The sequence below is a fragment of the Lissotriton vulgaris genome, chromosome 1_1 (assembly GCF_964263255.1).
Source record: "Lissotriton vulgaris chromosome 1_1, aLisVul1.2, whole genome shotgun sequence".
Lineage (NCBI taxonomy): Eukaryota > Metazoa > Chordata > Amphibia > Caudata > Salamandridae > Lissotriton > Lissotriton vulgaris.
The window spans coordinates 1,018,007,190-1,018,033,629 of NC_141685.1; the positions used below are offsets into that span (position 1 = coordinate 1,018,007,190).

General features: G+C 52.1%; 1 protein-coding gene across 2 annotated transcripts in view; it reads right to left on the minus strand.

Annotated features, from left to right (window-relative positions):
• Nucleotides 1–26,440, minus strand: part of LOC147748431 (SWI/SNF-related matrix-associated actin-dependent regulator of chromatin subfamily A member 4-like) — a 364,311-nt gene that overhangs the window by 19,345 nt on the left and 318,526 nt on the right. For both annotated transcript variants that reach the window (XM_086961561.1, XM_086961552.1), the window contains exon 9: nt 21,368–21,500. In XM_086961561.1, the coding sequence (XP_086817687.1) occupies nt 21,368–21,500 (133 nt within the window). The remainder of the gene's footprint in view (nt 1–21,367; nt 21,501–26,440) is intronic.

The window sequence follows — 26,440 nt, forward strand, 5'->3', positions numbered from 1 at the left end:
GTTTCCGTATCTTTTTTCATCTTTTCCAGCGTCGCATCCACCTCAGGGCCAAACAAGTGGTCAGGATTAACTGTTTGATTCAGTAATGTTGTTTGAATATCGGGTTTGAACCCTGAAATTCTAAGCCAAGCATGCCTTCTAAGCAACACACTGGTGTTGATCGCCCTGGAGGCTGTATCTGCCACATCCAGCTCACATTTTATGGATGCATTCGTGATGAGCTTTCCTTCCTGAATCAGCATTTCCCCTGCCTCCTTGTACTGGTCAGGCAAGTGTTGCAGTAGTGATTCTAAGGTGTCATAATGAGCCCTATCATAGCGTGCAAGTAGGGCCTGTGTGTTAGAGATTCTCCAAATATTCGCTGCCTGTGCAGCGATTCGTTTCCCTGAGGCCTCGAAGATCTTGGACTCTTTGTCTGGGGGAGGAGCGTCACCAGTGGTCTGCGAGTTCGCCCTCTTCCGAGCGTTGGATACAACCAGCGAGTCCAGTGGCAAGTGTCCCTTGATGTATGTTGGATCCGAGGGCGCCGCCTTATATTTTTTGTCAATGCGAGGGTTGACGACACGTGCCCGAGTGGGCTCCTTGAAGACCTCCGTTGCGTGTTTGAGCACCCCCTTAAGCATTGGCAGTGTTTTGACCGACTTTTCAACCACTGAGAAAGTGTCAAATAAAAAGTCCACATCCACAGGGTCTGAGTGCAGCTCGACATCGTGGTTAGCCGCAGCTCTTTCGATCAGAGCGTTGAAGGCCGCCGAGTCCTCTGTCGGTGACGTTTTGGCCGCAAAAAGTTGCGTGTCCTGGCCCGACTGCGGGTCCTCCGGGTCGCCTCCGGCCGACCACGGTACGTGTTCCTCCTCCGGATCCGAGTACGCCGGATAGACGTACTCGGCGTCCTCCTCGTCCGCATCGCCTGCGGCGGAATGCGTCGGCGAGTGTCCCAGGGCTTGTGGAGACATAGGTTCCATCAGGGCCGAAGAGTCCGCAGAGTCCCTCTTATTTTTGAGAGGGATCCGGAAATGTTCCAACACCGGCTCAGTGGTGATTTTCCTCTTGAGGAGAGACAGTTTCCCAGTATTTGCGTCGATGATAACCTCTCGACGTTCCTCTTCAGCAAGCGGCTGGAGCCGAAGCTTTGACACCACTAAGGCAGCCTTCGGCGTCAATACCTCCTTTGAGGGGCCGCCAGGTTTCGGCGCGAAAGCCTTCGGTGTCGACTTTGGCGGCAGGGTAAAACGGATAGGCGTTTGCGCCTTCGCCGGCTTCGGTGTGAGCTTAGGCGCTACAGTGTCCTGATTGGGAACCACACTGTCCTTCCGTATCCGCTGCAGGGATTCCGCTACCTTCTTTGTGATGGCAGGAGAAGGCTTGACTGGCTCGAGAGATCCTCCCGCGTCGAGAGTCGGATCGATGACCGGCACCTTTTTCGGGGCCGACACCTCATGCGCCTTGTTCACAAGGGCCGGCGCCGGCCGAGCCCTGTGCGCGTCGTCGGCATGACGCTTCTTCGGAGCCGTCTTCGGGTCCGCGACCCCTTTCGGCGCCGACGCAGCCGCGTCGGTCGACTTCGCCTTCGGCGCCGACCCCGAGGGCTTCGGGTCGGCCATCTTGGCGTGGCTCTTCAAGTCGGCCATCTTGACTTTTTTGGAAGTTGACGCCTCCAGAACCTTCTGCCCCAGCGCAACTTTCACTTTCGTTTTCGCATCCGAGGGTGCGTGGCCAGATGGCTTCCCTTTCGTTTTCTTCAACGGGAGTGGTGCCTCAGAAATGTCCGTGACCGGGCCCGGAGGCGGGGACGTAGGACTTATAAGTAGATCTTGGGTAAGGCCCGAAGGCGATCCCTCGACCTGGGCCGTATAAAGGGGATTGACCCCCAAGTCTGGTTGGGGATGCTCCTCCTCCGAGCTATCCCCTACGGTGGCAATAGCCCGATCGTCGTCCCCTACCTCGTCGGCGACTTCGTCAAAGTCCTCATCACCCGCGTCGTAGGCATCCCCTTCGGACGCGGGACTAGATTCCGAACCTTGTACGTCGTCCTCGTCTCCGACAGATTCTTGGAATATGTCGTCTGGTGGGGGCGCCGCGGTAGCCGAGAACTTAGCCTGGAGCCGATTGGCCCGACGAATCTTCAGAGTTTTCTTGCACCGGAATTTCGAACACGCCATGCAGCTGTCTTCGTCATGGTCCGGTGACAAGCATGTATTGCACACGGGGTGCACGTCGAGGTGTGAATATTTGGAGTTACACACCGGGCATTTCTTAAACGGTGTCCGCTCCATAGCAGAAGTGTAGTGTAGGCCCGTCCGCGCCGAAAGCACGCGGAAGGGTAGCAAGAGTTCGGAGCTGAGAGTCAGACAAGAAACCGAACGCAACTATACCGACGCTCAGCCTAAAGACCTTTTGGTCTCGAGTAGAAAGTTGAACAACTATCGGTTCCGACAGAGTGAACCGAAACACATCCGAACCCAATGGCGGAAAAAAACAATCTGGGGATGGAGGCGATGCCCATGCGCACTGTAGTCCAGGGGAGGAGCCACCTATCTCGTGATACTTCGAAGACTCTTCCAGGACAACAATGTGCAATCATCCGGACCCAACACTAGGCGGCGATCTATGCACAGATATGAATTCAGCAGCCCACATGCCTCGAACATCCTTTTTAAGCCTTCCATGAACGCTTTAATCGCGGGAACTCTGAAGAAAGACAGATGTTGTCTGTTCTATAAATAGCTGCAATTGCTGCAAGGTGCAGGCGTATGGAAGAATATGCCAGATTAGATCTTTGTAGATGTAGAAGGTAACAAATGATATTCTGGATGGAAGCATCCAGGGGGTCAATTTGATTATTCGTGCAATAAATTGCGAATCTCTTTCATTTAGCAGCGTAACACGCTCTGGTAGTGGGTTTCCTGGCTTCTTTAATAATGGCCATACAGTCTGGTGGTAGGTTTAAGTAACCAAACTCTAGGACTTCAGGAGCCAGATCGCTAGATTCAGTTGGTGAGGGGTCTGGGTGCCTGATTTTCACCATGGTTCTGTGTTAACAGAGATGGAGTGAGCCGCAGCTTTTGGTGTGGAACTAGAGAGAGTTCCAGCAGCGTGGTGAACCACGGTTGGCGTTCCCACGTGGGAGCTACAAGGATCAGTTTGAGAGACTGTTGTCTGAGCTTGCACACCACTAATGGAATTAGTGGGAGAGGCGGAAAAGCATACGCAAATCTGCCTGACCAGTTCATCTATATTGCATTGCCTTCGGACAGTGGGTGTGGAAACCTGGCGGCGAAGGCTGGGCATTTGTATTTTCGTGGGTGGCGAACAGGTCTATGTGTGGATGACCCCACCGTTGAAAGAATGGCTGAAGAACTTGTGGATGCAATTCTCATTCGTGAATCTGTTGTGCCTGTCGACTCAACAGATCTGCTATCTGATTGTGAACTCCTGGAAGGTGTTCTGCTAACAGATGTATGTTTTGAGGAATGGCCCCTCTACAAATGTCTTGTGCAAGCTGGGAAAGTTGCAGAGAGTGTGTCCCCCCCTGTTTTTGAATGTAGTACATGACTGTCATATTGTCCGTCCGGATGAGGACAGCCTTGCCTTGCACGTGAAGGTGGAAGGATGTGAGTGCTAGGAATATTGCTAGCAGCTCGAGATGGTTGATATGGAGTAGCCGCTGTTGAGCGGTCCATTGACCCTGAGTGGTATGTCGTAGGAGATGGGCTCCCCATCCTTTGAGGGATGCGTCTGTTGTGAGCACTACTTGTGGAACTGGCTCTAGGAATGGCCGCCCCTTTGTCAGGTTTTTGGTGTTACACCACTGCAGAGAGCGATGTGTGCGACTGTCCACCAACACCAGGTCTGTTAATTGACCGTGAGCTTGATTCCACTGTCGTGCTAGACACTCTTGTAACGGACGCATTTGCAATCTTGCATGTGGAACTATGAAGATGCAAGATGCCATCATGCCTATGAGTTTCATGAACACTCTGGCTGGGAGAGATTGTTGGTGTTGAAAAACAGCAACTAAGTTTTGAATGCTCTGTATCCTGGCTGGGCTGGGATAAGCTAGAGCTGTAGACTTGTCTATTGTAGCCCCTAGATACTGGTGTACGTGCGAAGGCTCTAGGTGCAATTTGGTGTAGTTTATCGTAAACCCTAGGTTGTGCAGCATTTGGATCGTTTGGTGTGTGTGTGTGCAACACACTGGCTGGCAGATTTGGCTTTTATGAGCCAATCGTCTAGATAAGGGCAGACATGGATCTGTTGTCTTCTCAGATGTGCTGCTACGACTGCTAGGCACTTCATGAATACTCTTGGTGCCGTTGTCACTCCAAATGGAAGGACCGTGAACTGATAGTGTTGTCCTTCCAGTACAAACCGTAGGTATTTCCTGTGAGCAGGATGTAAAGGGATGTTAAAGTAGGCGTCTTTCAGATCTAATGTAGCAAGAAAGTCTCCCTGTTGCAGCAGTGGAAGCACTTGTTGCAGAGTGACCATATGAAAATGATCTGAGTGTATGTAATGGTTGACGGACCTGAGGTCTAGAATCGGTCTCAGGGTCCCGTCTTTTTTGGGAATTAGAAAGTACAACGAGTAAACCCCCGTCCCTTGTTCCTGTAAAGGGACTATCTGAATCGCACCTTTCTGTAGAAGGGATAGAACCTCTTGCTGGAAGAGAGCTAGATGATCGGTAGACATCGAACGCTGTCTGGGAGGTATGTGTGGAGGGGTTGCTGTAAGTTCTAGGCAGTAGCCATGTTGGATAATTTGTCTTACCCACTTGTCTGTTGTAATGGAGTTCTAGAAAGGCAGGAACTGTGTCAGCTGGCCCCCTACAGGAGTGGAATGCTGCGGGGGGAGCGTAGGGAAGTCATTGCTTAGAGGCGGAAGAGGCTCGAGTGTTATTACCTCTACCTCTGTCCTTGGTATTATTGCCTCTGTATCCTCCTCTATAGTAACTCTTGGTAGAGGAGGTTTGTGTCTTGAAAGACCTGTTAGCGTCTGTTCCAGTTTGTTTGGAGCCGCCTCTGTAAAAAAAGCGACGAAAGGAGCCTCGGGCTGGGGTAGATTGTAAGGCCCCTATAGACTTGGCAGTGTCTGTGTCCTTTTTCATTTTTTCGAAGGTAGTGTCTACCTCTGGACCAAATAACTGGTTTTGGTTAAAAGGCTTGTTCAAAATGGTGGTTTGTACTTCCTGTTTAAACCCCAAAATGCGTAGCCACGCATGTCTCCTAATAACGACACTGGTATTAATATAGCCCTAGATGCTGTGTCTGCGGCATCTAGTGCGCATTTGATGGAAGCGTTAGATATTAACTTGCCTTCCTGTATGAGGTCAGTAGCTTGATCTTTGTACTGATCTGGGAGGTGTTCAAGCAATTTCTCCAATTGGTCGTAGTGAGCCCTATCATAACGGGAGAGGAGGGCTTGCGTATTAGCTATGCGCCATATATTGGAAGCCTGCAAATCTATCCTCTTGCCTGACGCATCAATAATCTTGGATTCTTTGTCAGGCGGGGGTGCTTCACCAGAAGTTTGAGAATTGGACCTTTTACGTGCGTTGGACACCACTAAGGAGTCTAGTGGCAGGTGTCCTTTAATATAGACTGGGTCTGAGGGTGCAGGTCTATATTTCTTTTCAATTCTGGGGTTTAAAATTCTGGTACGCACAGGATCTTTAAAGACCTCAGTAGATTGCTTAACCACCCCCTTTGATCATGGGAAGAATTTGAGCGGATCTCTGAGACTGCTCAAAAGTGTCTAAGAGAAAATCTTCCTCAATGGCCTCAGAGTGCATGGGGACACCATGGTATGTAGCAGCTCTGTTGATCAGCTGGCCAAACCCAATAGTATCCTCAGGAGGAGAAGGTTTAGATGGGTATGAGGGTGCCTCAGGGACATCAGGGTCATTTGCAGGGTATGGAAACCCCCACCCATGCGCAGGTTTTGTGGATGGAAAAGTCCACGTGCCCTCACCTTCAGGGTATGTAGTGTCTCCTTCCCCGTCCCCTCCACCTAAATCATATTCATCATCATTCTGTGGTGAATGTGATGATAATGGAGATTGTATAGGAGAGTTTTGAGGTGAAACATAGGGAGGAGCGGGAGAAGGAGGAGAGACAGGAAAGGAAAAGTGCAGAGGAGAGGTTGCACAGTCCTTCTTGGCAGGAACCACAGGTGTAGGTGGTGTAGCTGCAGGTCTCTTCTTGAGTGGTGTGGCACCAACATGACCGTTTTTTGGGTCAATGAAGATCTTTTTCTGTTGAGGATCTGGTCGAAAAAAGTCCTCTTGAGGCGCAACCTTCTTCGGCGCTGTTTTTTTCGGAGCCGGCGTAGGTTGTGGAGTGTCTTTAGCCTTAGGAGGTATTAGAGTGTCCTGTGGCTTAGGTTTCGGCGCCGAAGGCGTCGATTTTGGCTTGGAAGGCATGTTTAAGGGCTCGGAGGCCTTAGAATCAGGCTTTGAGGTTTTCTGCACCGTGTGCTGCTTCGGAGCTGGTGCGTCTTTTGGTTTCGGTTTTGGGGGCGAAACATGTTTTGGTTTCGGTGTCGGAGCCGAAGGGTGTTTTGGCTTTGGTGTCGACGGAGTCTTGTTCAGTGACGAGGCACCGGAAGGCGGCGGACCTTGTTTCGGAGCCGAAAGAAGACTCTTGGTCGGTGTGGAGGCACCGGAAGGCGTGGAAGATTTCTTCAGAGTAGAGCAGGAAGGCGGGACTTTCGAAGTAGATGATCGGTCTCGACTGGGCCCAGCGGGCGGAGTGCTGACCTTTGCCTTCTGCTTGGGTGTATGTGGTGCAGGGGCAGTAGTACTCACGCGCGGAATGGAGTCGTCGGAGTCATCAGCCTCGGAGACGATCTGGAGATCCGGTGAGTCTTCTTCGGGAACGAGTGGAGCCTTGTTGTCGAAGATGTCTTGCGGTGCTGAGGCTGATCTCTTCATCTCGTGTCGACGGGCCCTCTGGTCTCGGATGGTTTTCTTCGAGCGGAAGGAAGCACAGGCTGTGCAGGTCAACTCGTTGTGGTCTGGCGACAGGCAGAGGTTACAGACCTCGTGGTGGTCGCTATGTGGAAACTTTGCTTGACATTTCGGGCATTTTCGGAACGGAGTCCTTTCCATATGGTGTAGGCCGCATGGCATAGATAGGCCCAGAGGCCTACTTGGATGACCCGAATTGAAACTTTGGCGTCGAAAGGTGCCGCCGTCAATGGCGAAGGCAGGTAGTAAATGTTTTATGAAGTTCTGCGCGTCGAAGTTGCAGAAAAACTGTTTGTGGCCGGAGCGGAGAAACTTTCATCCGAACCCAGTGGCGGAAAAAAACAATCTGAGGATGGAGCCGATGCCCATGCGCAGTATTGTCCAAGGGAGGAGTCACCTATCGGGACTAGCAAAGACTTCTTCCAAGAGGACAACAACCTGCAATCATCCGAGCCCAACACCAGGTGGCGATCTAATGCACAGTGTACTATCTGCAGCTCACATGCCTCGAACGAAAGCAGTTTCTCTGTGGGTGACGGCTGCAGACTAAGGCGGCTGCCCCCGAAGCCAAGCACGACGGCCAAAGGCCAGACCTGGAAGCCAGTAGGTACTGAAGAATGGAGGACCTGCCGCTCCTCCGACGAGCACCTTAGTCTCAGAAAAGGTAGGGAGCCACCCTTCGACGACGCCGGTGAAAAAGACACCACATGGCGGCCAGTCTCCGGGGAAGAGAATACCAATATGCAGCCAGCCTCCGAAGAAGAGGGAGCGTCGGAAGACGAATCGGCGGCGCGACCTCTGTGTGGAGCCGTAGAGTCCGCACCTTGAGGCAGAGAGACCGGATAGGGCTCCTCCAAGTCACACCGTGTCGGGGACCGGAATGGGGCCGGAGCCGAAGTGGCCAAGGGGCGACCCGGAACAACGTCGACTCGACCTCCGCCGTGGCAGACGCCTGGGTGGAGGAATGAGAGGGACTGGGGGAGTGACGTAAAGCCCTCCGCCAGCCTCGGCCCAGAATGTTACCGAGGCGGTCCAGCGACCCATGCGGCGGCACCAGGGATGAATTGCCCTCCGATGAGGCAGCCGCACGCGGGGAGGGACAAGAAGGGCCCGGAGGGGGACAAAGAGTCCCCACCCCACCTCAACCCAGACCGGGACGAGGAGAGGTCACTGACCCCTGTGGTGCTGCCCGAAGCAGGCACCGGTGCCGTGGCGGCATCAGCTCAGCCTTGGACGAGGCCTTCGACTGCTCATAGTGCCGAGCTGGGCTCGGGGATGCGACCCGAGCCCTGTCGACGTCCTGCGACACCACAAGAACTCTTGCGGGAATTTGCAGCGTTGCAGAGGCGCCGTGACCTGAAGGAGGGACCCCAGAGGGGCCGCACCCCAACAGCACCACATCCTCCAACCCTGGATCCGAACCAGTCGGCGCCGGAGCCACTGGCGGCGCTGCGGAGGGCCCCACGTGAGGCAAGGGACCTGCCAACGTCCCAGGAGGGGAAGGAAGAGGAGACGCCAGTGAGGCCTGCAAAGCTGGCGTGTATGTCGCCATCTGGACTCTCGTCGCCCCAGCACCGGGATACGGTGGATAGGGGTCTGAAACGCGGGCCGCATCACCCACGGAGGGTCCACGCCCCCGGAAGGCCGAACACCAGCCCCCGGGAACAAACTGCAACACTTACCCCCTGGGGAACGAAGCTCTCGCGACATCGGAGAAGGACGAGGGAGACGACCACAGCCGTATTTGAAGCCGTCTGCTGAGGCTGATCGAGGGGAGTAGGTCGACCTGGAGAGACGCGCCAACAGAAGTTTCATTCGGCACTCACGCCGCGACTTCGGCTTTAACTGTTGGCACGCCTCACAATCAGTGGTGCCGTGATCCTCCCCTAAACACCACATACAAATGAGATGAGGGTCCATCGCCGACATAAGAAGCCTACACAACGTGCAAGTTTGGAAGCCCGAAGACATTCGCACACTGTTCCACCAAGACAGAAGAAAATGGTGAAGAAAAAAGGGGCCCCTAACAGGCCCAAAGCAAGACCGGATCCGCGTTGCACGCGGAAAAGGAAAAGAAAAAAACTGACTTAGACGCGCCGGGGAGGGGCTTATGTGACCTCGCTGACGTATCTTTTCTCCTGTGGACACCGGATTTGTCCAGAAAGAAGCTAACTCAAGGACTTTGGATCCAGGCAGATTAGCAACACTTTCATCACTCTGCACTCGTCGCCCAAGGCCAGAGTCCAGGTGGCCCAACGATCCAGTGACCTTTCTCCAGCGATTCTGACCTAGGAGCCTGCATTGGACGCCCTCTCCTGAACTTCCCGACGGCGCCTGCAGCCTCAACTTGAAGGGTCCACCCGTCCGCGACCGGATCCGGTGAGAAAAACCTGACACCTAAAGACACTCGTGCACCCTTAGCCTCCCGAGTGTCCCACTGACAGTGTCCTGGCCTCCCCCCACTATCCAACTCACCTCTCCAGTCGTTGGATTCCTTCAGCCAGTCTTCTGGAATAAGCCTGCAGCCTTTTTCATCAACGAGGATCTCCACTGCATTGTACAGGGGACCAGACGCATCCTTTGTACTCTGCACCTGGCCGCCCCTGTGCCGCTGGTGGTGCAGCTTTGGTGCTGACCTCAACCCCCAGGGCCTCTGTCCCTGAACCACGGGTATTTACCTGCAACCGGTACCTTTTCAAGGTGCCCCCTACTCCCATAGTGTTACATTGGGCCCAGTGACGTCTGCACCCGACTGCCCCAGTGCCACTGGTGGTGCAGTACCTACCTTGGATTGACCCTTGCCCTGTGCTGGTCAAACCCCTTGAAGACTGAACTTTTAAGTCAAGTGTTTAACTGAAATTACTTACCCGTCTTTCCTCCTGTAGGATTGCATTGGTTTTCTCTGTATTGTACTAAGTGTTGATTCTAAGAATATTACAAACTATCTCTTTTGACAATGAAGAGCATTACATGCACCTTTAAAGTATTTTGAATGCTACGCAAACATTTGCAAACTGCCAATTGAAAGTATTACATTTATGAAAAGTCTACTTAGGTGTAATTGAGTTCAACTTGGTTCCTAAACATGAAAGTAACTGAACTAATATTTGTACAAACACTGGCCTGGAGTTAGTCATTGAGTGCTTGTTTCTGCCTTGTACGAGTATGTACACCAAATGCATTCACACTACACTCTGTTAAGTGTAACTACTCAGTCCAGCTACCACTAAATTGAGAGTAAGGTATTATCTACTTTATCCTCTGCTATACCTTTGGGGACTTACTGGACACTGTGCACACTATATCTCTTTTTTGATCGCTGGGGGGACTGTGAGAAAGTGGCTTTATATATACTGGACAAGAATAAAGTACAGTGTGTATAGAGTCCACAAATCCCAGAGGTATAACAGATGTTAAAGCCAGGTGTGACCTTACTCTCTAAAGTGGTAGCTTGGTCAAGCAGTAAGGCAGTACCAGAGGACAGTGTAAAGCATTTGTTGTACACACTCAGTCAGCAAAGAGTTTCACACATTCAAAGACTGAACTCCAGGCCAATTGGTTTTATATCAAAGATATAGTCGTTTTATTTTTAGAACCAACAGGTATCAAAATATACTGCTCTCAATACGAGAGGTCTCAGATGAGTACTTTGCAGAAAGGCAATAAATGTTGTAAACACAATAGGTACCGAGGTTGCAGTAGGCAACACAATTCTACACAGAATTTAGCATTGAGCTCAATGGGCTTTTCTTTAACACCTTGGCTGCTTAACACCTTGGCTGCTAGGTGTTTTCCCCTCCTATGCTGACTTATCGTCAAGTCCATTGATCATGACGAGCTCAGCTCGTCATCAGCACAGCTCAACCGTGCATCATGACGAGCTGAGCTCGTCATGAGCATGGAAAGGGTTAAGATATTCCCCTGCTGTGCTGGACCATAATAGAAATGGGTGTGGTCATGACGAGCTCAGCTCGTCATGAGCACTCTGCCTCATGAGCTCGTCATGAGCACCGAAGGGGTTATAAATGCAGCTGATTACTTTGTAGATTACTCTGGTAGTTCCAGGACTGGATCCTAGATTCAGTCCTGGGATCTAAGGTGAAAACTGTATAGTAAAAACGTTTTTGTTATTGCGGTGATTTTTAAGGAATATAAAGCTATTTTAAAAGTTCACATTTCAATGAAAAATTGGCAATGTTATCCAATGGGAGAAAATTCAAGTTGAAGTTAAAGTAAGATCTCATTACTTTTGTAATCCAGTACTGGGCTCCTGGGTCCAGCACTGGGGGTCTCAACTTAAAACAGGTAAGTAATTACGTTTCAGTATTTGGTATGATTTTTTTTTTAAACCTTTATTTTGAAAGAGCACACAGCTATTCAGCCTAACATCCCGGAGGCAAGGCAGCATGGTGAGACAGGAGCGCAATAGTGCAAAAACAGGTACCACAGAACAGTGCAGGTTGTTTTTTAATATTTTATAATGAAGAGAAGAGAACAAAAGAAAGGAAACGCCAACCGGCGCTAAAGAGTGGCAATGGGGTAGAGATCAGCAAGGTATTGGTAGCAGGTAGGGGAGAGCAAACAGCGAATCAATGATACAGGAGAGTGGAGGATAGTAGAAGGGAGGAGGAAAGACAGGATAAATCAGATAACGTGTCACAGTTGGCGTCACAGGCTATGGCGACATATGTTCATCCAGAGAAACAGGCTCCGGTGGCAGGCAAACCTCACCCCCCCCCCCGGTAAGCATTCCAGGCTCCCCACACTTTACTCCATTTCTGGGGCCTACCCCGGCAACATAGACCGTCTTCTCCCGGAACATACACCAATCCATGTTGGCCTTCCATTGTACCACAAGGGGAGCCGTGGCGGCACCCCACTTCTGAGCAATGTCCCGCTTGGCCACCATATTGCCCAGGGTCACCCATTGGGTCTGTGCAGTGTTATGGTCAGACGGTTCCCAAATGTTAAGGAGACACCTCCGAGCCTCTGCCGTAGTCGCCACTCCAGTCACCTCGCTCATAATACTGTGTATCCTTCTCCAATAGGAGGCTATGACGGGGCATTCCCATAAAATGTGCAGGAAGGTAGCAAGGGCACCACAACCTCGACGACAAAGACCGTCGGGCGAGTATCCCATACGTACAAGCCGGGGGCCAGTCACATACACCCTGTGCAAGAGCTTAAATTGCACCAGTCTAAGATGAGAAGAGATGGCAACCTCTTTAGGGGAGGACACTGCGCTCTGCCAGTCCTCGTCGTCGATCTCTAGGCCATCTCCCACCCACTGATCACGCACTCCAAGGAGAAGGTCAGTGCGGACATTGATTAGTTTTTTATATGACAGCGAGATGGCGCTATGAGGCATATAGCCGTCCAACACCCTGTCCTCCAACGGAGAGCTCTCTGGAATAGCACCTTCCGGCGGCATGGCAGAGAGCAGCGCGTGCCTCAGCTGGGCGTATCGGAAGAACTCCGAGCCGCCCAACTGGTGTTTAGCCTGCAACTGAGGAAAGGTCTTGATTTCACCCTTAGAGATCATGTCGTCCACCCTAGAAATGCCGATAAGGTCCCATTTGTCGAATGCCTTGGTGTGCCATAGCCTGCCCAAAATATCGGAGTCATACAGAGGGGTGAATCTGGTCAGTCTGCCCTGCCATCCCTGCGCCTTGGTAATCGCCCGCCAGATGCAGACCGCCGTCTTCGTTGGACCCGATATCCGCCGATCTAAAGATCTCGAGTACAGGGCCCGGTAGTAGTTACCACCGCCCAAAAGCCATCTATCCATGGCGTAGCCGGGGCTGTTCACCGGGCCGTAAAAACCGTGGTTGAGAGCCGCGAGCTGGGAGGCCCAGTAATACCTTCGCACGTCCGGCAGAGCTATGCCCCCGTCGTACCACGGAAGCGTGAGCTTCGTGTCAGCGACGCGAGGGCGACCATCCCAGAGCAAGGCTCGTTGGAGACTCTCAATCTCCCTGAAGTAGCGGGCCGGAACCGGATCTTGGGTGTTCTGCAAAGCATAGAGAAACCTGGGCAAGGACATCATCTTAAACAATGCCGCACGGCCAAGTAGGGAGAGCGGAAGCTTTCGCCAGCTATCCACATCACGTCGGAGACGCTGGAGTGGGGGGAGCAAGTTGTGGTCGTATCGCGCCTTCGGACTCCCAGAGATGTAAATCCCTAAGTACTTGAAACCCTGTACGGCCACCTGAATATTGCAGCCTCTGGGGAGGCGCGGCGTATCCCCTTTCAGGACGTACAGGGAGGACTTGGCCCAGTTAATAACTAGGCCAGAGTATCTCCCAAAAAGCCGGAGTACGTCGCAAGCCACAATGAGGGATTTGCAAGGAGAAGTCAGGTAGAGCAGGATATCATCTGCATACAGGGAAACCCTGTCCTCGAAGCCGGGGGCCCAGGGTATGCCATGCAGATCAGGGTGCACGCGCAACATGGCCGCGAGCGGCTCAAGAGCCAGGGCAAAAAGGAGAGGCGACAAAGGACAACCCTGTCTGGTACCTCTGTGAAGGGCGTCGATAGACGGCCGTTTACTGAAACATTAGCCAGTGGGCTAGCGTAGAGAAGTTTCACCCAACCCATGAACACCGGACCAAAACCGAGCTTCGCCAACACTGCCCAGAGGTAGTTCCACTCAAGAGAGTCGAAGGCCATTGTGGCATCAAGAGAGGCGAGGACTGCCGGTTCCTCAAGGGTATGGGCCCTAGCCAGGGCACCGTGGAGTCTACGTAGGTTGAGGGCAGTGTTGCGGTGAGGAATAAAGCCCGACTGGTCCGGATGCACTAAGTCGCCAATAACTCCAATCAGTCGATTGGCAAGCAGCTTGGCAAGAACCTTAGGCTCAACATTCAGGAGAGAGATGGGAAGATAGGATCGACACATGTCTCTCGGCTTCCCTTCCTTGTGGATGACCACAATGGTGGCCAGCCTCTGGTCAAGGGGAAGAAGGCCGGCATCTCGCGCTTCCAAAAACATAGTACGCAAAAACGGGGAAACTACGTCAGGTCGTATCTTGTATAGCTCGACCGGGATGCCGTTGGGACCAGATGCCTTACCAGACCGTAACGAGCGGATCGCGAGAGCGATCTCGTCAGTGGATATGTCTCTATCCAAATCGTCACGGTCCTCCTCAGAGAGACAGGGAAGGTCTACCGTCGAGAGAAGCGCTGTCGAGTCAGCCTCGGAGTAATCTGAAGTAGAGGTGTAGACACCCCGGAAATAATCAGCTAAAGACTCGGCAATGGCACTGGGGTCGGTGACAGCAACCCCGTCGTCCCCCAGAATCTCGGGTACGACGCGGCTAGCCATCTCCCTCCTGTCCAACCAGGCCAGCAGCTTCCCAGCCTTGTCCCCAACGTCATAGATACGACCTTGTTGTTCCCTAGCCAAGGTCAGGGCGACATTAGTGGCAAGATCTCGGTATTCCGACTGTTTGAGGGAAAGAGCGTGCAGGAGAGCGGGGTCAGGTTCAGGCCCCAGCTGGGAGTCAAGGTTCATAACCTCCTCCTCGATGCGTAGCAGGTCGGCATCTCTGACTCTACGGGCCTCCGCTATCAAAGCGAAGGCCTCGCCCCTCAAAACAGTCTTAAATGCCTCCCACAGGGTCCCGGCCGACCTAACCGAGCCTTCATTTTCAGAGAAATAAAGGTCGATGGCTTTGGCTAGGAGAGCGCGAGTTTTAGGATTGCGGAAATACCACGGATTAACCGCCGCGGTTCGGTCCGACAGGATGACGTCAAAGTCGAAGGAGATCCATAACGGAGAATGGTCGGAGATGCCACGTGCCAGAAAGCGGGCCTCAGACACGGCAGACGCGTGTGCCGCTAAGGTGAGAACGTAGTCTATACGAGAGAGACTGCCATGTGCACCGGAAAGGAAGGAGAAATGGCAAAGCGTATGGTGCAAGAGCCGCCAACTATCCACTAAGCCCATGGATTCTAGAAACGAAGGCAACCACAGTTGGGAACCACGGAGATCTCTAGGAGGATGTTGGTCCAAGGAGCCAGAGCAGACTGAGTTGAAGTCACCCCCCACAATCAACAAGCCAGCAGGCAGAGTTAAAATGGCGCCACCAAGGTCTCGGAAAGTAGTGGCCTGTAGGCCTGGAGGGATGTAAACCGAAAGTAGAGTGAGGGCACGCCCTTCCCATCTTCCTGCCACTGCAGCGTAGCGCCCTCTATCATCAATCATGGTGACGTCAATCTCAAACGGAAGAGACGTACGCACAAGAACACCCGCCCCCGAGAGCCTGATGAGAACCCTGAGTGGGCCACCATCTTGTAACCTTTGCGATTGAGCGCTTTGCATGAGTTACCAAACAAGTGCGTTTCCTGTAGAAGGACAACATCAGGCATGTGGCGCTTAAGCAGCTGAAGCACAACCCCTCTCTTGATACGGTCACCCAGCCCATTAACATTCCAACTGATTACTTTCAATGTCTTACCCCCCATCATCGTGCCGCCCGCCCCATCTCGCCCCAACAATCCTCAGCAGCCAGAGAAAAGCAACAATATACACAACCCATTGCACAAGAGAAGGAAGAAAGAAAGAATAAACAAACGAATGAACTTGCCCAAGCCCACCCCCCACCCTGCACCCCTGCATCAGACTAAAGAGCCCCCCCAACCAGCAGTGTGCCTGTCGCCCCATTAACTAGTCTATAAAAAGCCCCAAAAGGAGTAAGGAATCCCCACGGACACCTCCCGCCACCCTCCCTGATGCGACAGGAGATCTGCAAAGTCAACTCGATAAAGCAACGATAGTCACATATTGCAGGACCACCAACCGCCTAAGTTCTTGTAGTAGAGCCAAGTCTCATTGATCAGATCCTCCAGCCGCGCCTCCATTGTGTTTGTCGTGGTCTTCCCTGCGTTGCGGCAGAGTGTCCAGCCAGTCGCTAACGTTTTCCGGGACGTCAAAGAACAGGGCATGACCATCATGTTCAATCCGAAGCTTGGCAGGGAACATCATCGAGTACTTTAGGCCCATGTCCCTCAATCGCCGTTTCACTCCCGCATAGCTCTGGCGCTGCCTCTGAACCGCCCTGGTAAAATCAGGATAGAAATGCACCTCAGAATTCTGAAACTTGAGCTGTCCATGCCTTCTAGACGCTTGTAAGATAGCGTCCCGGTCTCGGAAGTTGAGGAGCCTTGCAATGATGGGTCTAGGCGCCACGCCCGACTTCGGCGGGCCGCCCGGTACCCGGTGAGCGCGCTCCACCGAGAAGAAATTACTCAGCCCTGAAGGAGCTAGATGGTTCTGTATCAGGTCCTCCACAAATAGGTCCACCGCCACTTCCTCCGAGCCTTCCGGAACACCAACGATGCGGACATTCTGCCGCCTGGCACGTCCCTCAAAATCCTCCAGCCTCCTGGAAAAATGTTCAGAAGTTAGCCGCAAAGTCCGGACCTCAGTCTGCAGGTCCGAGACGTCGGTGGTGAGGCTAGAGGTTTTGATGTCCAACGACTTCACCCGGTCATTAGTTTTACCCAGGTCGGCCCTGATAAGGGTGAGATCCACTGCCAAAGTGTCCACCTTGTGGGTTAAGACCTCATGCTGCTTCTGCAACTCGGACCGTATGCCCGCAATGGCTCCCATAATGTCACTGAGGGTGGGCTCGGATCCGTCGGGTGAGCCCGATGAAGGAAGGTCTTTAGTGGAGGCCCCCGCAGCAGGTGAAGTGCGCGGCTGGACATATCGCTCAATTCTGTTCAGTTGTGTTTGGGATTTGCCGCGAACGCCTTTGTTCGACGTCTTGTCGGGGTCCCCTCTGCCCGCCATGTTGGGTCCGACGAGAACAAAGGGGCACACCACCCGAGTTCAAGCCAAGTATACCAAGAGCAGTGGTCTGAGCCAGATGTTCAGGCCAGGCCGATGATAGTAAACACCGCAGTCACAGGCACTTCGCCATCAGGAATCACCACCGAGCACTACGCATTCCAGTCGTGCGGAGTGGCGGAGACCAGGGAGACAATGGCGCATCCCTGGCACGGAGTCCCACTCGACGTAGCTCAGCGTAGGAACCACCAATTCAGAGGCGGAAAGCGGTTCCTGCGTCAGTGACCCGTCAGCAAGTAGAATCCACCAACGTGGAACAGGATTTCGAGCAGGATTATTGCGGAGGGTCGGAGGGTCCGCGGAGCTCCGAGCTTACGCGGCCATCTTGGTTGCCCGCGAAGCTCCTCCTCTGGTATGATTTTTAAAGGATATTTCAAGTTTTCAAAAGTAGACACCTAGAAGAAATTTCACAGAAAAGCACACAATGGATTCCTATGGAAGAAAATTCAAGTCACTAGTAAACCCGACTAGGATTACTTTTGCGGTTCAGTACTGGGCGACAAGATACAGTACTGGCTTCTCTCCTGATCACAGGTGAGGAATTCGGTTGATTTTATGTGAATATTTTAAGTTATCAAAAATAGGCACTTAGAAGAGTTTTCAAGTCAAACCAGTCAATGTTATCCAATGGCAGGTAAGTGAGTTACCGGTTGCCAGGTGAGTACTCGGCTGGGGAAGTTAGGGTTCTGGGCATAGACTCAGGGGTCACCCAGGGTCAGGTAGGTACAGTTGGTTCACCCTCAGCGGCACAGGGGCGGCCGGGTGCAGAGATAGTTAGGCCCAACGTTATTCAATGAGGGGCAGGGGGCCTCCAGTTGGAGGCTGCTGGCTAGCAGGCCACGCGGCGGTGGGAGCTGGGCTCCTGGTCACTTGCTCAGGGTCAAATAGAGAAATAGGATCGGGCACAGGTTGCGCTGCCAGGGGCACTCGGCGGCTGGGTGCAGGGTGCCTTTGAGCCATCGGGTGCTCAATGTTATTCAAAGGGAAAGATAAAAAGGGAACAAAGGCTGCAGACTCGGGGTCGGTGATTCTTCAGGTGCGACCACCACTTCGAGAGGTAAGTTGGGATCCTGGAGAAGAGGTAGGTACCCCAAAGGGAGGCACAGGGGGTCGCAGGGCGCCGGGTGCAGGGGTGTCTTTGGGTGTCAGGAAATCTTACCCTCGACTTGTCGCGGTTGGAGGGGGTCCCTGTTTCTAAGGCTGCAGGCGTCATCTGGTTCGTCAAGGAGGGTCTTTGGGCACTGGACTTTGGGTCCTAGTCGCCGGGGGGACGTCCTCGTGGTCTTGGATCACTCTGGCACGGGCCGGGCTCGGCGGGTGCAGAGTGGGCAGGTCTTGAGCTTTCTGGCTGGCACCACGGGTTGGTTGTTGAAGCAGAGCCTCTGCTTATGGGAGTCCCAGTCTTTAAGAGGGTCAAGGCAGGCAGGTCCTCCGTGTGTCCCAGGGTTGCTGTCCGGAGGAGTCGCCGGGATTAAGCAGGAGCAGGTTCCAGGATCGACAGGCTGGTAGGGCTGGGGCCAAGTCAGTGGGTGTTGTCCTGTTAGCAGCTGCACGGCGGGTCTTCTTATTGATCTTCTTTCTTCTTTTCTTATCGGGATCTGCTGAAGGAAGGTTCAGGGTGCCCCTAAATTCTAAATTTAGGGGTGTTACAGGTAGGGCAAGGGCAGGGACCAATAGGTCCCTGTCCTTGGGTGGGTACACCCCCTAGCCTGCTCCTCTCCTGTGGGAGGGGACAGGAGCCTAGCTGTGATTGGGCAGGGCTCCCCATCTTCAAGATGGCCGGAGCCCAGGGTCGTGATTCACCTCGCCTCTCCCACCTGAGGAGTTGGGTTGGCACAGGCTGGCACACTCCCCTTCCTGACGTAGGGTTTCCCGCCAGTCTTCCCGCCAGAGTGGGGGTTAGAACCGGTGGGGGCCAGTTGCTGAGTACAGCAAATTGTCTGGAGAAGCTCACAGAGGAGGCATGCCTTTGAAGCTTCCCCCTGCCCATCCTGGGGGAGGAGACCTAGCACCTCGCCCAGGATGTGCATTGTTGCAGGCCCAGGAGAGCGGGAGGCTCTCCACCCAGGGGTCCAGCAACATGTCTGCTGTGTGGCAGCCTCTGCAGCCACTCAGCCCAGACATGGATTGTAGGTTAGGTTTTCATGGGGGGCATCTCTAAGATGCCCTCTGGTGCATTTTACATTAAATCCCACACTGGCATCAGTGCGGGTTTAACGTGCTGAGAAGTTTGGTACCAAACTTGTCAGTCTTCAGTGTAGCCATTATGCTGCTGTGGAGTTCGTAACGACAACCTCCCAGCACCATATACTCTTAATGGCATCACTGCACTTACAGTGCCCAGGAATGGCCCTGGGTACTGTAGGGGCACAGGGCTCATGCACCTGTGCCCACACCTCTGGCATAGGGCACCCAGCTAGAGGAGTGACTGAAGTATCCCAGGGTAGTGGGTTCTGTGGGCATGGCACACAGGGATATGTGCCATGTCGACTCCTTGTTTAGTTCTGTACTTAGACACTCAGCCTGCAAAGGCAGTGTGTGGGTGTCAGGGTACAGGGCCCATGAGAGTGGCACAATAAGTGCTGCAGCCCTCAGGGGTCTTCTCTGGTCACCATGCCCGGGGTACCTAGGGTACCATTTACTAGGGGCTGACAGGTGGCCAGAGATGCCAATTGGGTTTTAGTTTCAACACAGTTTTAGGGAAGGAACACAGGCCCTGGGTACCTGGTTGGCAGGAGCCCAGGGCACACTCAGTCAAAGCACATCAGCAGTTCCGAAAAAAGTGGGGGCATACCAATGCAAGAAATATGGCACTTTCTCACAGGGACGTTCTCAGGGTCTTTGTCCACTAAGTCAAAGGACGGGCTCGGTGGGTGCAGAGTGGGCTGGATTCGCGGTTCCTGGCTGGCACCAGGGGTATTGCTGTTTGAGCATAGCTACTGCTCATGGGAGTCCCAGTCTTTAAGAGGGTTAAGGCAGGCAGGTCCTCCGGGGTTCTCGAGGTTGCTGTCCACAGGAGACGCTGGGATTTAGCAAGAGCAGGTTCAAGGATCAACAGGCCTGTAGGGCTGGGGCCAAGTCAGTCGGTGTCGTCCTCTTGTTAGCAGCTGCACGGCAGGTCGTCTTCTTCTTGGTCTTCTTTCTTGTTTCGAAATCGGGTTCTGAGGAAGAAAGGTTCAGGGTGCCCCTAAATACTAAATATAGGGGTGCTACAGGTAGGGAAGGGCAGGGACCAATAGGTCCCTGTCCTGGGGTGAGTACACCCCCTAGCTTGCTCCTCTTCTGTGGGAGGGGAGGCAGGAGCCTAGCTGTGATTGGGCAGGGCTCCCCATCTTCAAGATGGCCGGAGCCTGGAGTTGTGCTTCACCTCGCCTCTCCCACCTGAGGGGTGGAGTTGGCACAGGCTGGCAGACCCCCTTTCCTCAGGTAGGGTTTCCCGCCAGAGTGGGGGTCACAGAGTGGGGGTCAGAATCGGTGGGGGCCAGTAGCTGAGTACAGCAAGTGGTCTGGAGAAGATCACAGAGGAGGCATGCCTTTGAAGCTTCCCCCTGCCCATCCTGGGGCAGAAGACCTATCACCTCGCCCAGGATGTGCATTGTTGAAGGCCCAGGAGAGCGGGGGGCTCTCCACCCAGGGGTCCAGCAACATGTCTGCTGTGTGGCGGCCTCTCAGACAAGACGTGGATTGTAGGTTAGGTTTCAGGGGGCATCTCTAAGATGCCTTCTATAGTGCATTTTACATTAAATCCCACACTGGCATCAGTGGGGGTTTAATGTGCTGAGAGGTTTGAGATCAAACTTGTCAGTCTTCAGTGTAGCCATTATGGTGCTGTGAAGTTCATAATGACAACCTCCCAGCACCATATACTCTTAATGGCATCACTGCACTTACAGTGCCCAGGAATGGCCCTGGGTACTGTAGGGGCACATGCGCCCACACCACTGGCATAGGGCACCCAGCTGGAGGGGTGACTGATGTATGCCAGGGCAGTGGGTTTGTGGTCATGGCACACAGGGATGTGTGCCATGTCGACTCTTTGTTTAGTGCTGCACCAGGACACTCAGTATGCAAAGGCAGTGTGTGGGTGTCAGGGTGTAGGGCCTCTAATGGGGGCACAATAAGTGCTGCAGCCCTTAGGGGTCTTCTCTGGTCACAATGCCCTGGGTACCTAGGGTACCATTTACCAGGGGCTGACATGTGGCCAAAGATGCCAATTGGGTTTTGGCTTCAATACAGTTTTAGGGAAGGAACACAGGCCCTGGGCACCTGATTGGCAGGAGCCCAGGGCACACTGTCAAAGCACATCAGCAATTCAGCAAAAAGTGGGGGCATACCATGCAAGAAAGATGACACTTTCTCACACTCATTCCTTTGCAGTTTACTGAAGGGGTCAGTATAGTGAAAGGACACAAATTATGTCCTGCTCAAATATTTACCAGCTTGAAATAAGTATCCTGCATTACGTGAACAGAGTACTCATTAGACCGCCCCAAGCTCCTTCAAGCCAATTGTATAGCAAACACTAAAACACCCGAGTTTGAGACTTACACTCAGATTCAGAGCCTTCATCCTCTACTTCCTCTTCTTCATCGCTCTCCTCCCCTTCGCTGTCATCCTCCTTCTCAATCTTCTGTCGCACACTGGTGAAGACCGACTGGAGCACGATGGAATCTTCATAGATCTGACAGGTGGGACAAAGAAAGTTACTTATCTTCAAAAGTTGAAGCAAGGAATCTCCAAACTTGTACACTATACAGCAAGACTGTTGCAAAGAAATTGCTTTTTGTGTTGTCACCCCAAGTTTTAATTTTTTTGGACTGAGGGGCTCACCTGCTGGTAATCTCAAGTTCTAACACTGTGGGATGCTGTCCTCTAGTGCCCAGTGTATTTGCATTGACCTAAAGCCTGATTGACCAATTTTGCATTCCTAGAACGCAAAAGTATATGCTGCAGATATATTACTCTGCATGAACAGTTAAATGCCTTTTGTGAACTTCAGTACCTATAGTGCCATCCACTAAAATGAGAGTAAGAACATGGCTTAAGACCTACCCTGTGCAAACTGACAGCAGCATCTTAAACCTTGCTGCACAGACCTGTCAATATCACCCCTTTGCCAGGTAAAAAAAAACAACAGATTTTAAATATAAATGTGTCACCCCTAAGCACACCTTTCTACACAAAAAATAAGGAAATGGCACATTCCCTGGGTGACAAGGCTCAAGACAATTCTTAAATTGCGAGTGCATGAACCCTTGATTCGCTAGTGAATCCAGAAAGATCTTCGAGCTGCAAAACTACACAGACAGGGAAGAGACTATTTGTTTTGCAGCGTTAATCTTTCTGGAATCACTATGCTGTGCATAGACTTTGTAGTTGTTTGTTATGTTTGTGGCAGCTGGCTGGAAGTGAGCGTTGGTTGTTGAATATATGTTGAAGCACTTTCTGTCCTACTTGTGATTCCTTGTTCATTTGTATATCCACGCAGTAGTGCTTAGTGATCGTGTGCACTGAAGCCCATGTTGCAGCCAGGCATATGTCTTGAATGGGTGTGTTAGCCTGGAAGGCTATTGTTGTTCCCTTTTTTTCCTGGTAGAGTGGGCTTGTGCCCCCTCTGTTAGCTCTTGCCCTGCCTGTTTGTGGCAGAATTGTATAGTTTGTGCGATCCATCTTGCGATGGTGTCCTTTGTTACTGGTCTTCCCAGGGAAATGGTTGCGAAGGACACAAAGAACTGCTTTGTTTTCCAGTGCTCCTTCGTTCTTTCCATGTAATGCATTACTACCCTTCTAGCGTCCAGAGTGTGCAGTGCCCTCTCCAAGCTTGTGGATGGTTTCTGAAAGAAGCTCGGTATTTGTATTGTTTGGTTCATGTGAAACCTTGACACCACCTTTGGCCTAAAGTGTGGGTCCGTTCTCATTACCACCCTGTCACTGTGTATTTGGATGTATGGTTCTTGTAGAGTCAGCGCTTGTAGCTCGCTTACCCTGCGCAGCGAGGTGATTGCCACCAGAAAGGCTGTCTTCATTGTGAGCATTTGTGGTGAGGCCTTATGAATGGGTTCAAAGGGCACTTTCATAAGCTTTGTTAGGAGTAAGTTAAGGTTCCATGCCGGAGGCGGCATCCTCTTAGGTGGTGCGATCCTTTTTGCCCCTTCCAGGAATCTCTCAACTACTTGTGATGTAAAGAAGCTCTTAACTGTCTCTCCTCTTGTGTAGGCTACTATCGCTGCTAGGTGTACTCTTAGCGAGGATGAACTTAGTTTTGCTTTCAGCAGGTGTGTTAGGTATTTTAGCACCGTTGATTCCCTTATAATTTTCTTGTGTAGCTTTTCCTTGCTGCACCATTGTGTGAACCTTTTCCATTTTGCCACATAGCACCTTTGTGTGGTAGGTCTCCTTGCCTCCAGTAGCACCCGCAGAGTGCTCTCCGGTAGTCTTAGGTGTGCAAACTCTATGTCTTCAGGAGTCATGCAGCTAGGAGGAGGCTCTCTGGCTCTGGGTGTAGTACTTCTCCACTTTGCATGGAGAGTAAGTCTTTTCTTTTCCCGAACTTGTGGGGTGGTCACTGTGCCATCTCCATTATTTGTGAGTACCAGGTCTGCCTCGCCCAATGTGGTGCCATCAGGATGATCAGTGTCATGTTGCAGGTTCTGCACTTGCTGAGTACCTTGTGTATCAGTGGTATCGGGGGAAAAGCAAAGGCAAATGTTTTTGACCAGCTTATCCATAGGGCATTCCCCTGGGATTGTTCCTTTGGTTGCCTGGATGCGAAGTGTCGGCATTTCGCATTCTGCTGTTTTGCAAATAGGTCTATTGTTGGTGTTACCCACCTCCTGAATAGCCTTTGCGTTTCCTGTGCATTGAGCTCCCACTCGTGGGATGCTGATGTCTGTCTGCTGAACCGATCTGCTTCCACATTGTCCTTTCCTGGTAGGTGTATGGCTAGTAGGTCTATTTTGAGTGGGACGGCCATCTCCCTATTTCCTGCGCTAGGTTGGATAGTGCGACTGAATGTGTTAATCCCTGTTTGTTTCTGGAAGGCCTTCAGGGCGAGGAGCACGGTCTTTAGTTCCAGGTAGTTGATGTGTCTGATCGCATCTGCTGGAGTCCACAGACCCCTCACCTTGAGCTTGTTCATGTGTGCTCCCCATCTCATCTGGGATGCTTCTAAGGAGATGGTCACCATTGGGGTTGGTAGTGTTAAAGGCTTCCCCTTTGTTATGTTCTCCTTGTTCCACCACGTTATCTCCTCCTGCACTGCGTGCGTTACAACCACTAGATCTTCCCAACTTCCTGTAGCTTGTGACCATTGTTGTTGCAGCCATTCCTTGAATGGTCTCATGTGGAGCCGTATATTGGGGACCAGGTGTATGCAGGACGCCATCATCCCCATGATCTTGCTCGCTGTCCTCACTGTCAGAGCTCACCCCTTCTGGTATTGGCGTGTCTCCTTCAGTAGGGCAAGTGTTCTCTTGTCGCTGGGGAACACCTTGTTCTGTATGGTGTTGATCTGTGCGCCTAGGAAGATCTTTACTTGCTCTGGTTCCATTGAGAATTTCCCCCAGTGTATGGAGAATCCCAGGTCTGTCAGCGTTTCTGTGACTCGCCGTGCATGTTCCTTGTATGTCCTGTGGGAACTTGCTTTTATTAGTGTAAGTGTATACATGAATCCCTTACCTCCGCAGGTGAGCTGCCACGACAGCGAGACATTTGGTGAAGACCCTTGGTGCGGATTTTAGTTCCAAGGTGGGTTGTGAACTGGTAGTGTGCTTTGTTGATAGCAAATCTTAGTAGATGTTTGTGCTGCCTGTTCATGGGAATGTGTAGGTAGGCATCTTTGAGGTCTATGGTGGACATGAAATATCCGTCCCTTATCTGAGGAATGACCTCTTGTAGGGACGTAATTTTGAATTTTTGTGTCTTTATGTATTGGTTTAGGAACCTTAGATCCAGGATGGCTCTTAGGGTTTCGTCCACTTTTGGTACTAGGAAATAGTTTGAGTACACTCCCTTGTTCCTTTCTCTGAATGGTACTGGTTCAATGGCCTCCTTTTGGAGGAGTTCTTGTGTTTCCTCTAGGAGTAGCGCTAGTTCTTTTGCTGAGTGCGCCTTTCTTTTTGGTTTTCTGTTTGGTGGCTTCTTTGCCAGTTCTATGCACTATCCGACATGTATGATGTTGAGTATCAATTTGTCTGTAGTTATTTTCTTCCATTCCTGGAAGAAATGTTTTAGCCTGCCTCCTACTGGTGTTACATGTTCGTTGATGCTTGGTCCGTGTAACCCTCTTTTGTTGACCTTGTTGTGCCCCACCCTTAGAGGTGTTGTGTGGGTGGGCACACTTGGTTTGACGGAGTCACTTTGAGGTGGGTTGCTGGCCCCCTCTTCTTGTTTGCCCTCGTCCATTCGCCCTCCTGCGAAAGGACTGACCTCGAGGTTGGTACTGCCAGGTTTGTTTTTGCTGGCCCTGCTGAGCTGGATTGTCACCCTGGTAGGTCTGCTGGAATGTCTGATGTGACGTTCCTGGCTGGTTTCCCCTCTTCCGTTTGGTCTCCGTGCCGGGGTACCCCTTCTCATTCCTCTGAATTGCAAGTTCCCCATGGACCTTGCAGTCTCATTTTCCTTTTTGAGCTGGGTGAGTTTCTCATCCACCGGTGCCCCGAACAGGGTTTCTCCATTGAAGGGGGTGCTCAGAATATAGTTTTGTACTTCCGGCTTGAAGCCTGAGATCCTCAGCCAGGCCTGCCTTTTTTCTGTGAGCCTGCTGGATGTGTCAGCCCCTTCCAAGGCTGATTTTAGGCATGAGTTTGCTATATTCTTGCCTTCCTCCACCAGGTGTAACGCTCTTTGTTGGTTTTGCTCAGGGAGCTGTTTGAGCAGCTGTCCGATATCGTCCCAGTGTTGGTATGAGTGTCTGTTCAGTAGGGCATTAGAGTTTGCAATGCACCAGTGTACTGCTGCATTCCTCTCTATCTTCCTTCCAGTGAGGTCCATGCTCCTGCTTTCTTTGTCTGGTGGTGGGCCTGAGGTTGTTGGAACGTTTGCCCTTTTCCTGGCTGTTGCCGCAATAATGGAGTCAGCCATGACGGATCCCTTGATGTAGGGGGGATCTTTAGAGGAGTGTTTGTATTTCTTCTCTGTCCTAGGTGTGACAGACCTGCAGGTCGCTGGGTCTTTAAATGCCTCCCTCCCCTGGTCCAGGACCCTTTGAAGCATGGGGAGGAATTGACTCCTTGTTTGAGTGGGGAGCAGGGTCTCTAAGAGGAAGCAGGCCTTTGGTTTTTCTTCCTCCAGTTTGACTCCATAAGCCATTGCCGCGTTCTTGACGACCATGTTGTAGACCCCAATGTCATCTGGCGGCGAAGACCTCGAAGGGTACGATTCCACAGCCTCTTGGCTTCGAGGTCCTGCCAATCCAGGTCCTGTGCCATTGAGGATGCCAAGCTGAAACTCGTCGGCTGGTCTTCCTCGCCTTCCTCGTCGTTGTATAGGCCCTCTTCCTCTTGGTGTTCCTGGGGCTCAGGAGTTTTCGGCGGCCCTTCGGCGTCGTTCTCCTCTTCTTCTTCGATTTTGATGATACTCGACGGTGGTTTCGACGGAATTGTAAACCTTTTCATCTTTTTG